General features: G+C 45.5%; 1 protein-coding gene across 1 annotated transcript in view; it reads left to right on the top strand.

Annotated features, from left to right (window-relative positions):
* ITK (IL2 inducible T cell kinase) overlaps positions 1-17,845 on the top strand; it is a 363,906-nt gene that overhangs the window by 197,157 nt on the left and 148,904 nt on the right. The window contains exons 7-8 of the mRNA XM_086931228.1: positions 1,348-1,413; positions 14,189-14,243. Coding sequence (XP_086787354.1) covers positions 1,348-1,413; positions 14,189-14,243 — 121 coding nt within the window. The remainder of the gene's footprint in view (positions 1-1,347; positions 1,414-14,188; positions 14,244-17,845) is intronic.

Here is a 17,845-nt window from a genome sequence, read left to right as displayed (position 1 = left end):
TTAACATGTTGTATTGGGAAGCTATTGTAAAGTTGCCCAAACTCAGACATTGCCCATAGCAAGATTAAAATCCCTTCCTATCAAACCCATGTTATTAGCTGATTATAAAATCTTGGCTTGCACCTCCCACAATATATTTTCCAGGCCTAGTTTGGGTGCATACATTTTGGCTATTGTGAAACAGAAAGCACCTCATATGAATCTTAATACAACTTCCTACTGTTCTCTTCCATATATTTCTACCAGAATATGCCGGAAAACATGCTTGCCAGGCGGGTGGCCATTTATCGTTTGCCAGTCTAGGCCTATTCCAGCAAGTGCATTTCTTGCAATAAACAGATAATAGCCCTAGTGTCAAGCAGCATGGAGAGCGCTGCCAATCTTAGCTGGCACATATCGGCCCCTGGCGTTAAAGCTAGTGATTTTAAATGTGAACATGCCTCTGTCTTTAAAGCCATGCCTTCTAGTCATTTCCCTTTCTCACTATATTTATCCCTCCGTGATGTGGAGCAAGTGTTAGGAAGCATTTTAGTAGGTTTAGTTACACCTTCGTTTAGTGGCGCGTCTCCGAGATCACCCCTCAAAACATAGAACTCCTCATCATTTCCTCAGCTTCAAAACCCACCCTGTGAAGTATATCTGGAACACCTACAGATACCAGCCGGGAATATGAGAGCCCACGTGTGTTAATCACCTCCACATTGGAGGTCACACCCTCACGCCAGAACCTTCGCTACCTCTAGCTCTTGACGGTGGCATAGGAAGGGGGTGCGGTGGGTGCGGCCTGCCCTGGGAGTCATCACTGAGGAGGGCGACAAAAGGCACGAGGGGGTGACAAAATGGCAAAAATATGTGTATCTATTTTTTTCCTTATTTTAATAATTTCAATGTTGTCAAGAAATGTTGCGCACCAGGTACCACCTGACCTTGCTACTCCACTGGCTCCTGACACAATATTAGGCAGCATCTACCCTGTAAGGGTTCCTTCTATCTTCATCTACTGCCTCTGTGAGGGTGGCCTATAAGTCATGCTGCATCTACCTACTGTGTCCTAATAATTACTTTATGACAAGAAACAAGAGTCCTATAGATCTTTCTAACTGTGCATCTCTTACTGGATCCTTTTACATTCACCCTTTCGTTTTACAGTCTGCGGCCCAATGAAGGTGTCCACTAGCTCGTGGCGACTCACCTCTACTGTCTGTTTTGCAGATGGAAAATGCCATGTCTGCCTGAAAATAGATGGTCTACATGCATGCATGTGCCTTAGTGTTGTCACCCAATAGAAGCCTTTGACAGACAGATTACCATAAAAAAACAAATTAATAAACAAGGTTTTTTTTGCAGGCATGAAGGTTACGCACCAAGTAGCTACCTTGTGGAGAAGAACCCCAAAAACCTGCACACATATGAGTAAGTGAATGCTCTATAACATCCTCGCGCAATATTACTTTCTGGGTGCTCTACATTTTCTGGCTGCCACCAATCAAATCAATGAGCATCATACACGTGTGTATTTAATAATTCACCACTCATTAATTGCTCAGGCGTGTTACTGAATGCCGAGTGTATACAATTGAATGTGGTTATATAGCACATCACAATTTATATCTTGAATTCTTTCTGGATAGTTACTGTTGTGTTTTATAGCGCATATTTATCATTTTGGTGTTTTACTAACCTTTCTCCTACTTTTCACTGACGAGACACTGAGAGGGGATGCAGACGTGTGTATTCGAGGTTTTTAGGCTTCAAGGTTGATTTTGATCCTTCTGGTAGTGAGGAGGCAAAGGTGAAATCATGCAAAATACCACCATGCTTATTTCATTACTTGCTGTGTACCAACTGTCGGTGATTATTGTGATTTATTACTTCAGTCTTTACGGCTGAAGCAATAAATAGTCTGTCACCTGTTCTCTGCTCTTAATCTCTGCTCACTGGAATTGTACTGGGCGGCAGTCAAGTCATGCAGCAGGAAATCTCATTCCAGGTGGTGGGTGCAAGCTGCTTGGCAGAGTGCCAAAGACAGTGGCTTGGGAGTGAGGTTCCGTGACAATTGTAAGTGGTGTTTTCGACTCGCACGAATATGGTCGAGTCTGGTATCTATGAACCGCAAATGACGAGTTTAGTAAGTGTGCGCAGTTTCGCTGTGCTAACTTAAACCGTTCGTTTGTTATGTGGGTTTTTCATCTGTACCCACGGGTTCCATCTTAGATACGGCATCCATTTTGTCTCTTGCCCTCAAGTAGCCAGCGAACGGACGTTGTCCGCTTCGCGACCCTGGGACTCCCAAGATATTTGTGGAAGACACATGTTCTTTGTGAGTGTCTTTATGACGAAGGGGGTTGCTACTGTAAGGCAGATGGCGCCGCTTGAGGCTCATCTTGCCGCACGGACTTATTGTCTCAGCCGTGCATCTCATTAGGCACGTCCCTTTGATGCCTGTATCTCATGTTTCCTGATACCTCCCCTTTTACACCCTTTCCGATCTCCCCACTATCTCCGTCTTCCTCTGCACCTGTCCTTGTTCCTATTTCGATCTATTTTACTGCTGATTGGAATTTGCTAATGGTGGGAAGATGGTTTTTACAGTTGGGAACCGCCAAATGTTTCCGCACTTATGTTCCGGACCTGATGTGTTTCAAAGTGACCAAAGCGACCCCTCTGGGGGATAATGATGGGAACCGGGTTGTAAACTTTTGTGTTCAATGTTATCCTATGGGTAGAAACTGTATAAAAGGAGCGATCCACAGAACCAATTTGAAGCAGTCTCCCCAAGTTGCACGTGGTGTACTTGTCGTGATCTCTGTGTTCCCTGCAGCAAATAAACCTTGAATCTTTGACGTCGAAGGAAGTGTCCCGTGTCTCTGTGATTCGTACGCCGGAGCAGGTTACTCACGAAGGTTTCAGGTGTTGTGCCCTGGCACCGCTGGGTCTTAAAGAACCCAGTCCTTCAGTTGGCGCCCAACGTGGGGCTGCATCAGTGGTACCGGTCCAAGCCCGACGATCGTGAGGAACTTCGTGTGAAATCTCCGAGGGAAGGTGCACTCCGCTTCATCGATCCTGTTGTCGAAATAAGTGGCCCGAAGACTTTTCCCGCGAAGATTCCCGCCTCCGGACGGCTGCGACGGACTGCTGCCCTGACTGTAGACCTGTTTTGGCGCCTGGCGTAGACCTTGGTATAGCGAGACGATTGACGGGCCTTCCTGGTGACGCCATCGATTTTTGAGTTAAGTATTTGTGGGTCGCTCCCATAGTTCTTGGTTGTTGACACTTTAGCGAGTGTTTTTGTTGTTAGCGCTGTGTGAGTGTTTTTGTCGGTGACACTTTGCTAGCGTACTTTGTTGTGTTGTTTGACGACTGCAGCCGCCAAAAACCGAGGGTTTTGTTCTTTGCTGGGACTTGGTAAATCCCGTAACCCTTGAAGTTTGTGAAACTCGGCTAGTGTGCAAGATGCCTGGTCGCAGTACTTTGTTTAGTTGTTTCAGACCTTGTGGTACGGATTCCCGACTGGAGGACTCGTGTCCGATACCTCCGGTTGGAACTCCCACGTATGAGCTCTATAGCAAGCATGGGCTAGGCCCAGTTACCTTTAACGATTACTGGATTAAATACACGAGAAAGGACGGCGACCTTCGTTGGCCACCTCATGGTAGCTTCGAAGCTCCGATCTTAGATAATCTAGAGATTAAATTGTTCGAAAGAAAGTCGAGGCCGGCCATGTTTGATGCCTTTCGGTTGTGGCGCAAGGAAGCCCGACAGAAAGAAATCAGACAGACTAAACGTAATCAGCGAGATAATGTTGCTACCATAGTGAAGAAAGCAGAGCAATTTCAGCATGATAAGGAGGTTAAGGATAAGGAAGTGTTTGACCGATTACAGCGTATGACTGTAGATAAATGTTACCCCGTTTTGCCTACGGAGTCGGAAAAGAAGGAAGAGCCAGTTGAGGATCCCTTAATGTCTTATCTTATGAAGTCGCCACCTCCGTACGTACAGGGTACCGCAGCTCCTGTGGTCCCTGCCGTACCTATTCTTCCACCTATTCCTCCTCCGCCTGTTCCTCAACCTGCACCCGCCCTTCCGACTGTTCCTGCTCCTTTGTCTGTTTCTATTCCTACTGCTCCTCCGCTTCCACATACTCCTGTTCCCGCTACTGCTCCTGCTACTGCTCCTGTTTTGTTAACCCCTGCTGTTGCTACTGTTTCTACCCCTTCTTTTGTTAGTCCTGTATCGTATGCTTCTCCCTCTACTCGTAGTCGCAATTCTCCTCTTGCGGCTAGCTTCTTTCATTCGCTCGGACCTGTTCATGGGTCCGCTGGTTCTGATGGTCCTCAGAGACGTAGTCAGCTTCCTGGAAACAGAGAACGCGTTGCGTTATATAATATGGCGATGGGTTGGATGGTAAATCCTCTTAGGTGTCCACCCCGTGTTGTCCTCGATACATTTTGTCAATTCAATGTACCAACCCAGAGATATGTGTTTAATGAAATGTGCAAGTTCCTTTATGATCAAATAGCGGCCGATGCGCCTGACGAGGTGCTGACCGCCCTGTCTGATCTTCAGCTTCAGTTCGCAAATGGACTGATAGTGGATACTAATGTTCGACGTGCTGTTGAGCGGTTGCTATCTCTTCGTCCCGCTCCGATACCTCATGCATTGTTTGTTGAAGATATTGAAAAACAGCCAGATGAGTCTGGTCAATTCCCTATGCGTGAAGTTCCACCGGTTTGGATGCCAGGTAACCCCGCAGCTGCCCCTCCGGTCCCGCCGTATTTCCAGAGAGTATGGATACATCTCCCATGGAAAAGATCGGAAGTGTTACAGGTGAAGCAATCTTTGCCTGACCCCCGCAAAAATCCTGCAGGGTATTACAAAGAATTATCGCAGCTCGTAGATGCTACGGTAATGAATCTTGCCGATATCGACATGTTGTTTGGCAATGTCGTACCGCAACCGGTATGGGCTAAGATTCGTCAGGAAAATCACACAAATGAACTAGGTGGTGATTGGGCGGCCATTGTAGCGGCAGATGGGTTGCAAGTTGGTGGTGCTAAGCCTGAACAGTTGATTGCTGCTCTCCCTCAAAGAATAATAACATTAATGAAAACTCTTATGCCAGCTATGAGAGTGAATTGGGACAAATTGTCAGCTTGTAAGCAAAAGAAGGATGAGAGTGTTTCCGACTTCTTTACGAGGTTCGAGGAAGCATTCATTGACCATAGTGGACAGGATATGGGTACCGAGGGTGGTCAGAGATTGTTTGTGGATAAATTTGTTTCGAATTTGTTGCCCGATTTGAGCAATAAATTGAAGAATTCGGAAAGTGCATGGGCCGTTTCTACTTCGGCTCAGATATTGGCTACGGCACAATACTATGAGAATAGAGAGAAAGAAGAGAACGACTGTGCTGATAAAAAGACGAAAGAGCTCAAAACTAAAGTGTTGTTGCAACAAGCGTATCCTCCGCGGTCAAATCAGAATAATTCGCAACAGAATAGGTCACAGCCACAATCGAACAGATCCCAAACTCGTAATGACTCCTCCTCCCAAAGATCCTCGTTAGGGTACAATCAATGTGCTTATTGTAGACAGGAGGGACACATTAAATTCAATTGCCCCGTTTTGAATGAACGTAACAATGGTAACTCATCTAGAGGAGGTCGTGGTGGTTCGCAGCAAACATCACGTGGTAGAGGTTGTGGTGCGCAGAATGATCGCTCAGACAACTCGTCTAATTCTAATAATTGTTTCGATCAACGTGGATCATCGCAAGGACGATCTGCGCAGTACAATGTAGACGATTATTACGTCGATCAGGGAACTGACGACAGTAATTACTAGGACAGCCATAGACAAGGAGAGGGAGTGGTATCAGTTCCGGTTGATCAGAGAGGGCCTTACGTCGCAGTTGCTACATCGGGCGTCGTTTAGCCTTTTCTGTTGGACACTGGTGCAGCGAAAAGTTCTATCATGCATTCGAAACTCCCTGGCGCACCTTTGTCTGGCTTAACAAATGTTTCCGTTGGATTCTCTGGCGCCCCCGTTAGCAATCCAGTTTCGCGCCCTTTGCCCCTTAAAATTGGGCCACGTGAGCTAGAAGCTCCGTTGATTTTGACTACGGGTTGTGGTGAAAATCTTTTGGGCCTGGATTTGCTTAAACGTTTGTACGCAACTTTGTATTGTTCTCCTGTGGGTGTAAAGCTTACGTTAGGAGAGAGGGTTGTCTCTCCTATGTATTTGTCCCTCGATAAGCTCCCACCGGAATTGAGTTCTCTCCCTGCGTCTTTGTGGGCAACAGGTCCAAATGACGTGGGCCTACTTGATATCTCCCCTTATGTTGTACAGCTGAAATCTAATGTGCGATTGCCACGTATTCCCCAATATCGTATCTCCCTTGATGGTGAACGAGCACTGTTGGCGATCATCTATGATTTGATCGAGAAAGATGTTATTGAAGAGACTCGGGGAAACGTGTGCAACAGCCCTGTGCTGCCCATTCTTAAACGTACTGATCCTTCAAAACCGCCTGTTTATCGCTTTGTTATCGATTTACGGGAGGTAAATAAAATTGTGGTTCCTCAATTTCCCGTTGTGCCTGACATCACGGCGCTACTGACTCTGATTCCAGCTTCTGCATCATGGTTTTCGGTGATTGACTTGAAAAATGCGTTTTTCAGCATCCCGATTGCCGAGGAGAGCAGGGACCTTTTCGGTTTCTCTCTCGGTGGACGTAGCTTCCGGTTCAAACGCGCTCCTCAGGGCTACTGTGAAAGTCCATCTATTTACAGCCAAGCCTTGAAGGGTCAACTGGATGCGTTTAGGTTGCCGGTCGGTGCGGCCTTGATCCAATACGTCGACGACTTATTGGTGGCTGCCGATACTCAGGACATTTGCAAAATTGCTACGGTGTCGTTGCTGCAACATCTCTGTGAGTTAAATCACAAGGTGTCACCTTCTAAACTCCAATATTGTTGTCAAGAAGTAACCTATCTAGGTCACTTATTGTCAAAGGAGGGAAGGAGATTGACCCCAGAGAGAATTGCAGCGATTGCGCGAATGGCTGTGCCAAAAACCCAAAGAGATGTGCGTGCCTTTCTAGGTATTACGTCGTACTGCAGGCAATGGATTCCTAATTTTTCATTGCTAGCGAAGCCATTGGTGGCTCTTACGTGCAGGGATGTTTCAACTCCTTTACCATGGACGGAAGAATGTCAGAAAAGTTTTTCTGAACTGCGTGATTCATTGTGTTCGGCTCCTGTGTTGGGTACTCCTGACTACAGTAAGCCGTTTACGTTATATGTTCACGAGCGGGAAGGTTGTGCTTTGAGTGTCTTAACGCAACCTTTTGGTGGTAAGCAACGTCCATGTGCATATTTTTCCTCGACCTTGGACCCAGTAGCTAGAGCATTGCCGAGTTGTTTACGAGCAACAGCGGCAGCTGCGGTCTCCATCCGACAATCAGCAGGATTGGTCATGGATAATATGCTTACGGTGATGGTTCCGCATGCAGTCGATACTCTTTTGAATCGAACGAAAACTCAGCACTTGACGAGTGCGAGGTTGTCTGGGTACGAATTGACGCTCTTGGCAAGCCACATTCAGATAAAACGTTGTAACGTTCTGAACCCGGCAACTCTGTTACCAATTAGTACAGAGTCAGATGAAGTAGTAGAACATGACTGCTACTTGAGGACTGAAGAGGAAACAAAAGGTCGAGTGGACCTTAAAAACACCCCATTGGAAGATCCGGATGGTACTTTGTATGTGGATGGGTCATGTTTTAAGTTGTCGAATGGCGATGTGACTACTGCTGATGCTGTTGTAACATTGAATACTGTTGTTGAGACTGCAAGGTTGAATCAGAATTCTGCCCAAGCTGCGGAGCTGATTGCTCTTACTAGAGCGTGTGTGTTAGCGAAAGGGAAACGTGTGAATGTGTTTACCGACAGCCAATACGCGTTTGGTGTCGCTCACAGTTTTGGACGATTGTGGAGAGAGAGAGGTTTCTTGACGTCGCACGGTACGAAGATACAGCATGGCCAGCTTGTGAATGATCTTTTGGATGCATTGACTTTACCTACGCAAGTTGCGATTGTTAAATGTAGTGCGCATCGCAAGGTGACGGGTGATGTTGGTCGTGGTAATGCGTTTGCGGATGAGATTGCTAAGGAGACTGCCCGGAACCTTAGCACTCGGATGTATGTGACGAGTTCGGTTAGGTGGCCTACAGAATCAAGTATGTGTGAAGACACTATCGAGAGTGTGAAAGCAATTCAGAATGAGGCCACCGAGACTGAAAAGACGAAGTGGAAAGAAAGTACGGGAAAGTTGGATGCGAATGGTTGTTGGATTGATTTGTCGGATCAGAAAAGATGGATGTTGCCGGATGCGTATGTGCTGGCCGTTGTGACAATGGCGCATGGGTTAGCACATATTAGCGCGAAAGGTATTTGCAAATTATTGTCTCCTGTGTGGAAGAATGATGGCATTACGAAATGTGCTGAACGTCTGGTGAAGAATTGTATGGTGTGTATAATGTACAATCCTGGCAAAGGAACCCCAACTCCTCCTGGCAGTTTTGCTCCCCCTTCGTATCCCTTTGAGGTGATTCAACTGGACTTCATCCATATGGAGCGATGCAATAACCTGAAATACGTTTTAGTTGTGGTTTGCGCATTCTCCCGATGGATTGAGGCCTATCCTCTCAAAGACAACACTGCTTTGTCTACTGCGAAAATCCTACTGAAGGAATACTTTCCTCGGTATGGAATGCCTAGAGTCGTGTGGTCAGATAACGGAAGTGAGTTCGTTGGAAGTGTGATGAAGAGTGTGTGTAAGGGCCTTGGAATTAATCAGAAATTCCACAGCGCCAATCATCCTCAGTCAGCTGGATTGGTTGAAGGGTACAATGGCACCCTTAAACTAAAGTTAGCGAAGATTCAGGCTACGACTGGTCTTTCGTGGCCTGACGCTTTACCTTTAGCATTACTGTCAACTAGGGCGACTGTACACTCCCGAGTAGGGCTTAGTCCCTATGAAATAGTGTTCGGCCATCCTGCGAATGTGTGGGGGGTTCCTAGGCCAGGAATGTTTTCTGATCTTGAGTACCCAATGTTGATCGATTATCTACATGACTTGACTGCTAAACTGAGGTTAATTCACCAACAGGTTTACGACGCATTGCCGACGCAGACGGAGGGTCCAGGCCACCAGCTCCAGCCCGGAGACTGGGTGGTGACAAGGAACTTTTCACGCAAAAATAACCTGGACCCGAGGTTCACCGGACCCTACCAAGTGCTCCTGGCCACGAGGACTGCCGTTCGTCTCGAGGGACGTAAGAATTGGGTGCATGCCACGCACACCAAAAGAGTCCCCATCCCTTTGCCGGCAGACCCGTGGGTAAGGAGAGGCATTGCGTCATCTGAAACAGAAACATTGCCGGCGTTTGTGCCTTTTAGCGACGCACAGCTTGTTGAAGAACCCTCAGCGCAGCAGAAAGACACTGTTGAACAATTAGCATCAAGAGACTCAAGACCAGAACACTCAACTGATCAGCAGGACGCTGTCTCTTCAACGGATCCTTTGTTTGACGAGCAGACACGTCCTGGGAAAACCCGATACTTTTTGCGATCTCGCACTAAGGACAAATAAAAAGATCTTGCTTTTCTGTATTGACAAGTGCATTATCCCGTTTCCGTGATCAGTTTTGAACATTTATATTACTGTAATTATTTTGTATATATATTGAGCTTCATTCCTTGTATTTTTGCTTTTACAGCTGAGAGACTTTTTGTTTTTGCATACATACATATTGTGCATTGAAGGCCGTAGGGCCGCGCGCGTACTTCCTTCTGGACAGTAGGTCTTGACGCTAGGTTAAAGGCCGTCGGTTCCTGGGAACTCCTAGGGATTGACTATTGCTGCACAGAACGAAGTGCGTCAAGAAACGTTGCGGACGGTCGTAGGGAATGGCATTCTCGAAGCTGAATGATTTGGAGGGAGCTCAAGTCCACAGATTCAAGCTGCAGCAACTCAGTCGTACCAAATGTTTCATATTCCAACTGTTTGTATTGTTCTTGACTGCTTCTGCATTATTGGCGGGTGGGGTGTATTACACGATGTTTTACTTCTTACCTGCTACACCTACTCCTACTTCTTACCCTAATCTTACCTCTACTGTTTCTCCTCATTCCTTTCACATGTTACCAGAACACGAGCAGGCTAGACGTGTAGAATTCCGCAACAATTCCTTTATTCAGCTCCTTCATCAGCATCAGTTAGTGGTTAACACTACCAATTGTTGGGTGTGTGGGTTGATGCCACATACTACGGATAAGGGAATTCCATATCTGGTGTTACCGTATAGTTCCCAAGGGTCAGCTCGAGCATTTCAAACAATGTTTCGAAGCGCACTGGGTTTCCACCCCATTCGAGAACCACGTTCCCCCTACTCTGGTCCTACCTCGTATCAAAAACCTTTGTCGATAGCAATAGAGGATTTAGATAGTGATATCTATGATCCCTCGCTTATTCCCGAAGAAGAGGTACAAGCCTATAGAGTCCTAAGTAGAGGTGAATATAGTGCGTTCACTAGTGAAAAGCAGCTTAAAAACTTGCCTCCGATATGGGTCGTACCCCACACTGGAAATTTTTGTCTTATGGGTCGTGGCCGAAGATCGCAAGCCCGACTTGGAGCAAGTGCTTGCACTGAAAATTACATTCTGCCGATGTTCTCGTCCCCTGTGTTTCTGGCTGCCAAGGGTACATACTTCATCTGTTATGATCGTGCATACACATGGTTGCCCGCTGACTTCATGGGCTCATGTTTCATTGCAAATCTGTTGCCTCCGACGTTTACTGTAGATGCCGATTATCATAAGATTAGAGTTATACGAGGCGTAATTAGCGAAGAGGATACTGCCGGTCAAGAGGCAGGAGACTTTTTCAAGGGTTTCCTCCCGTTTTGGGGACCTATGGTTAATAGTAGGAACCTGAGACAGTTGACTCGGGTGGTAGAATCGACAGCTAATATTACTGCCAGTGCCCTTGGTAATATCACCACAGAACTTCAGGCGGAGAGACTTATGACGTTACAAAACCGTATGGTTTTAGATGTCATCTTAGCAGATCGAGGTGGGGTATGTAAGGTGATCCATTCGAGCTGCTGCATTTTCATTCCAGATAATGCTCCTACTGTCTATCAAGCCATCTCGAGGTTGCATAAAATCTCCGAATCCATACACATGGATGTAGGGGATTGGACGCTACTTGGGTGGTTTTGGGGCCTGATGTCGACTTGGGGTTGGAAGATTCTGATGATCATCGGAGTCGTTGTAGTGTTCCTGTTCACGTGTTGCCTTTGTGTGCAGTGTGGTCCTGCCTTATGTGGCCTCTGTGCTACAACGTGTATGAGACAACCACCTGTTACCAAGGGGACTCGGTTGGACAGAGCTATGCTGCAGCAACATCTCGATGGTCTGATGAATATCGAATATGATTCTGACTAGTGCTTGCCTACATGAGGGCAAAAGGAGCGTCTGAGGTTCCGTGACAATTGTAAGTGGTGTTTTCGACTCGCACGAATATGGTCGAGTCTGGTATCTATGAACCGCAAATGACGAGTTTAGTAAGTGTGCGCAGTTTCGCTGTGCTAACTTAAACCGTTCGTTTGTTATGTGGGTTTTTCATCTGTACCCACGGGTTCCATCTTAGATACGGCATCCATTTTGTCTCTTGCCCTCAAGTAGCCAGCGAACGGACGTTGTCCGCTTCGCGACCCTGGGACTCCCAAGATATTTGTGGAAGACACATGTTCTTTGTGAGTGTCTTTATGACGAAGGGGGTTGCTACTGTAAGGCAGATGGCGCCGCTTGAGGCTCATCTTGCCGCACGGACTTATTGTCTCAGCCGTGCATCTCATTAGGCACGTCCCTTTGATGCCTGTATCTCATGTTTCCTGATACCTCCCCTTTTACACCCTTTCCGATCTCCCCACTATCTCCGTCTTCCTCTGCACCTGTCCTTGTTCCTATTTCGATCTATTTTACTGCTGATTGGAATTTGCTAATGGTGGGAAGATGGTTTTTACAGTTGGGAACCGCCAAATGTTTCTGCACTTATGTTCCGGACCTGATGTGTTTCAAAGTGACCAAAGCGACCCCTCTGGGGGATAATGATGGGAACCGGGTTGTAAACTTTTGTGTTCAATGTTATCCTATGGGTAAAAACTGTATAAAAGGAGCGATCCACAGAACCAATTTGAAGCAGTCTCCCCAAGTTGCACGTGGTGTACTTGTCGTGATCTCTGTGTTCCCTGCAGCAAATAAACCTTGAATCTTTGACGTCGAAGGAAGTGTCCCGTGTCTCTGTGATTCGTACGCCGGAGCAGGTTACTCACGAAGGTTTCAGGTGTTGTGCCCTGGCACCGCTGGGTCTTAAAGAACCCAGTCCTTCAGGAGGCTGGTTTGTGGTGGTGGTTGTCTTGTGGGCTTCTACAGTTTCTTCAGGCGGCATGTAGTGCTGTTGCAGCAGATCCGTCTCCTCTGATCTGGTGAGTCTTAATGGTGATTTTTTCCAGACTTTACTGGAAATTACTGATGATACAGTCTCCGTCCAGGTGAAGGACTCCAGATGTGACCAATCAGTTTTGAATACACTTTGGGGACGGCTAAGTCCTTTTGAGTGCTCAGGTCTCCAGTGCCATTGCATCTAATATGTGCTGTGGCACGGAGTGCCTCAAGGCAGCAGCTTTGCCTTCGGAGCAGGGTGCTCCATTTTGCAGATTGTGGGTCGGTGCCTGGCTAGCCATTCAGACAGTTAGCAGGGTAACCTGGGGTGGGCTCCAAGGGTTCATAAGAATCATCTTTTTAGGTGACAGGGACCTCTTGGTCACAGGACAGTTGTGCCACCCACAACCACTGGCACACAACAGGTTCTGCAGGACACGCCAACCCCTTCAGGTAAAAATACTACAAACATTTCTGTCAGAGATCACAATATCTTAGCATGACATAGATAATATGCACAAAGAAAGAAATGCACTGAAAGCAGTTATTGAATGATTCGAACAGTTGAACTCTTATTTTGTTTGTATGTATGGCTGTCACATGAGCATTTCAACAAATTGCAATCATAAGTGAGTGACGTTTTAGTGACATTGTAGGCACATTCCCTACGCCAGAACTTGCCAAAAGCTGCCTCTACTTCCTCTGGAAGGGGTGATTGAACTGAGCCCTCAGGATGCCGGTACAGAATTCACATTGGGAATAGTAGCCTTTCCCCCAACTGTCAGCCATTTCTTAAATGAGAACTCGTTTTGAGACATGCTTTAGGAGAGTGCATGCTAAAGAAACGCACAAGCCTCTGTTCTTAGGTCCTGTAAAACACAGCCACCGTTGCAGTAGGGTTCCAAGTACAAAGTAACCTACCTCTCATGGAAGTGGAGGATGAATCGGTTTCAAACTGCCATTTTGTGACTTTGTTTCTATACAGAGCTCAAACAAACATTAAGGAAAAAATGGACTCTTATCCAAAGAAATGTGCTATTAAATGTCTTCACCCCGTAGCCAGCAGAGAAGCACAGCGGGAGTCTCATAAATGACAAGAGGCAATTTTACAGCAACTGCAAGCAAAGAATGTACAAAGTAAAGCTACTGCTGGAACCCTCTCAGAAGCATTCACAACCTGCCAATAGGCTCAAACCTAACCCAACCCAGGATACATCCCAGAGCCCCACCCTGATCTATGTAGAATAGCACAGTACCAAAGAGGACTGAATACACAGTGATTTGATAGACAGACATATGATTACTTTCTGATGCCACAAAAGTACTGGCACTTAGAGGGAAGGATGACAAGCACAGATTTGCCCTGTATTGAGACACTGATTAATACGGAATACAAGTGATATATACAGTAAAACTGCTGCATAAATCACTGACTGATCATTCTGATGTATGACTGACATATCACCTTTGTGCATCAGTGACTAATGGCTAGTTGCTCTGTTTAGTCATTTCAGTGGTCTGTGGTCCCACGTCTTATTCTGCCTACTGTAGACCTGACTGTTACTCTACGTGTCTGACTGCCTACGTGCATTAATGACTCTTGTGGAAAATTAACCTATAAGCTTATGTATAAACCTAAGGCCTAGATTTGTGACTGATCATGTCCCTTTATTCCTCAGGTGGTACAACAAGAACATTAACCGAAATAAGGCTGAGCGACTGCTATACAATGAGGTACGTATACACTGTGCCGCTAGAGCAGTAGTGGGTCACCAAAATTACTAATTATGATGATAGGTTACTGCAGTCCAATTGCTCTTGTGAACAGCTCACCACTTTCAGGATCCAGTTGGACAAACTTTGTTTTTGCTGGTCCAGTCCAAACAGCTATTAAAGTACAGACACCAGGCAGATCGGCGGTTTCCATGCAGTTTCCAAACCTACCGACCTGCCAGCACATACTGTGTGTCACACAATACTGGCTCTCCGCATGGTCACTCGACGAGGAGCCGATATCATCAGATGGTACCCAGGGTGAGCTGGAAGCACCTGAGTAGAGTGGGTTTCTAGCCTGTGTTTGTAGGATCTGCACAACCAATGTCCAATCAGAGACTTTTAAATCTCACCAGGATATCAGAGGGCAGCCTCCAGAGATTTTTCCCCCCTCCTTTTTGAGAGGGAAGGAGGGGGGTTGAAGTGTCTCACAGGTAGCGCTCGGCACAAAGCCCTGCCCCTCCAAGACAGAACAACTTCTCACACAATGCAAACATTTTAGAAGTTGCCAATTTTTAATCCCAGTATTTTTTTGTCAGAGAATCTTTCAGAGCACAAACTTGTTAGAATGCTTTGCGCTGTGCAGATTCTGATGCAAATTCTGCTTCAGAAAGCTCTCACCGGTGAATCTTTAGTTGTGACTGAGGACAATATCAAAATACATTCCATTACCTTGAAGCACGTTTGGTTCCACAAATAAGACAAGGAGTGGTTAAGTTTCAAACCTATAAAAATTTATTAAAGGATTAGCAAACTTACAAACTCAAGTCATCAGAATATTTGAAGTAGATCAATACACGAATACGTTAGTCGGTATAATGAAAGCAATTTAAAGATCATCAGAAAGATAATATCATAAAGTTGTCTCAAAAGGAAAGTTGAGTAAAGTCAGTTCTCCCATAAAGAGAGCACTGTACTCTGCTTAGTCAGGAAAATGTTCTGCTAGGAGGTGAGGGAAAGAGGTTTTGCCTTAAAGATATCTGAGAAGCATCTACTCTAAGGACAAGTGAAGGAATATCTGCATAAGGATTAGGCAAAGAAGCTTCGGGAACATCTTCTTCATGGCATTAGCTTAAACCACACAATTCTGACATTTGCTACAACTACACATGATTCTCACTTTAGGGACAAATCACGTTAAAGTACAGGAAGACAGCACAAACTCATTTTCGCAGGCTACAGCACATTGATCTTACTCTAAACGTCCTTCGGGCTTTCAGTTATCTGCCACATAGTGAGATACATTTGGTCCAAGAAGTACTCTGAAGGTGCGTGTTCCACAAGGATTGCATAAATCCTGTGTGATGAGGAAAATGGACATCAGCATCCCCCACCCGGTTATACACACCGCATAACTTCTGAGAAGATAGTGGGCATACAGAAACATTAAAATCCCCCACAAAAATAAATTCAAATACACCATTAAAATTCTTCACAAGATTGTACAGTGTCCTATCTAATTAATTAATTGCAACATGTCTAGTGCCATCAAATGTATTATTGTAGAAATTAATCCAAAGTATATTTCTACCAGCTTCTTGTGTTAGCCATAGAATTTGTGAATGAGCCCCCACTTTTACATTCTTTTTCACTGAGATGGGTAATTTAACTGAAATCAACACCAGCAACCCTCCTTTAGCTCTACCATGGGTTGAAGCCAAGGCTGGGAGTTCATAGGATACAAAACCATTGATGCCTTTAAAATTTTTGCACCAGGTTTCCTGAAGGCAAAGAATATCAAATAAATGCACGAAATCCTTCCATCCTAACGTATCCTCCTTGGCCACTAGTCCTGCAATATTCCAGCTAGCGATAAAACAAGTTACCTTTTCTCTCTCTTGACTTACAATAAGCTGTTCATCACTAAATATGGGCATGTTATTCCCTATGTTAAAAAGCTCTATGTTATACATTGAATTTGAGACTTCTCCCCCTAACGGCGTACAGTCTAAGCACACATCATTGTCCAATTCATCTACAGATATAATTACATCTTCATTGTTATTACTATTTACAGCGTCCCATAAAGGGTCGATCTCATGTCAGTCATTTTGGTCTAAGTAGCTCAGGGACTGATACCTGTTCTGAGTTGGAACTTGGTAGACCATCCCACTATCAAACAAAGGAGTACTACCAAAGGTTACAAATGGGTTGGGGGTATGTGTTAAAGAACTATTCCCGCCTGACATAGGATTCACCATATGCATCGGCGGGGTGAATAAACCATTTTGTATACCAGGGCAGAAGTTAGACAACGCAGGTCTGTTTACAAAAGGCGGATAAGTAAAATTACTCGTTGCCCTCTCCCTACAATTAACAGGAGGTTGCCTGCTTAGATAATTATAAAAATAGCCCAGTGATCTAGAAACTACTACCGTCTCTGACTGTGTGATTGCGGCTGCTTTAAGCAGGACAGTCGCAACGTGTTGCGGGTGCTTAAAATTAATGATCACACAATCCCCCCCACATGCCTTTTTGGTGTTACCGATCCAATTGACTCTTCTGATAGAGATGATTTGATCAGAGTAGCCAACTGGGTAACCACAATGGCGGTTTAACCAGGAAATTGTTTTATTCCTCAAAGATTCCGCCGTCTCCTGATCGTTAGGGAGCTGGGTTAAGATCGGGACATTAGTTAAAACCACAACATAGGGTACACAATCGGGTGGAAGATCAACTGGACGCCTGCATATCCGTATGGGTACCCCATTAGTTCCCCCTGTGACAGCTGGTGGAGCTAAGACTGCTGGTGCCGAGGCTGTCCTAGGGGCTGGTAATGTAGGTCTATCGCTCTGTGAAGTACCCGACATAGTGCTTGTCGCCCCAGCATTTAATTGCTTTGAAGGTCTACCTGCCTCCTGGGTCGTAGTAAGTAACGGTACAGGTAGCTCTTTAGATGGTTGTTTCCTGGTGTCGGGGGGGGGGGGCACTAATTGTAGATAGTTGCTGCACCCTATCTTTTGTAGGGCAGTAGCTGTGCACGCTGGTATTTTAATATCTGATATAGACTTTTCCAATTTATCAGCATGCTGGTCCACCAGGCCCCTTAGTCTAACTACTTCCCCCTGTAGATCTCCTATTTTGATTAACAAGGGCTCTACCACCATATTAAATTTACTGTAGATAGTACTCAGTAATAGATCAATTTGATCGGGCTTAATGGAAACAAATTTATCATTTACCGAAGACCCTATTTCCTCGGTATTCTCCATGTGAGTGGTATCTTTTTTATTCTTTCTAGTGGGGTGATTACCTCGCTTAGGAGCCGTTTTCCTACAGGCTCGCATAAACTTAGTAGCCCTAACAGATTGCCGAGGAGTACCCCCAGAATTATCACATGGGTCATCTTCCCCCCTTATCAAATTGTCTGGAGCCGTGGTTAAATCAACATTGTCACTGGTATTATCATGCTCCGCTACAATGTCTGTCTCATTGACGATGTTATCTGTATTATTACAATTATTAACATCCGCAGACTGAATCAGTGGGAGGTCTGGAACAGTACTTTTTCCCAGTGATTTCCTTCTGTCACTGTTAATTCTGGAGACCACTTTCAGTAAATA

Source organism: Lissotriton vulgaris, chromosome 7 (assembly GCF_964263255.1).
Source record: "Lissotriton vulgaris chromosome 7, aLisVul1.2, whole genome shotgun sequence".
In the NCBI taxonomy this organism is placed as follows: domain Eukaryota; kingdom Metazoa; phylum Chordata; class Amphibia; order Caudata; family Salamandridae; genus Lissotriton; species Lissotriton vulgaris.
Note: the sequence above shows the minus strand (reverse complement) of the source record. Positions and strands in the feature narration are given on the sequence as shown.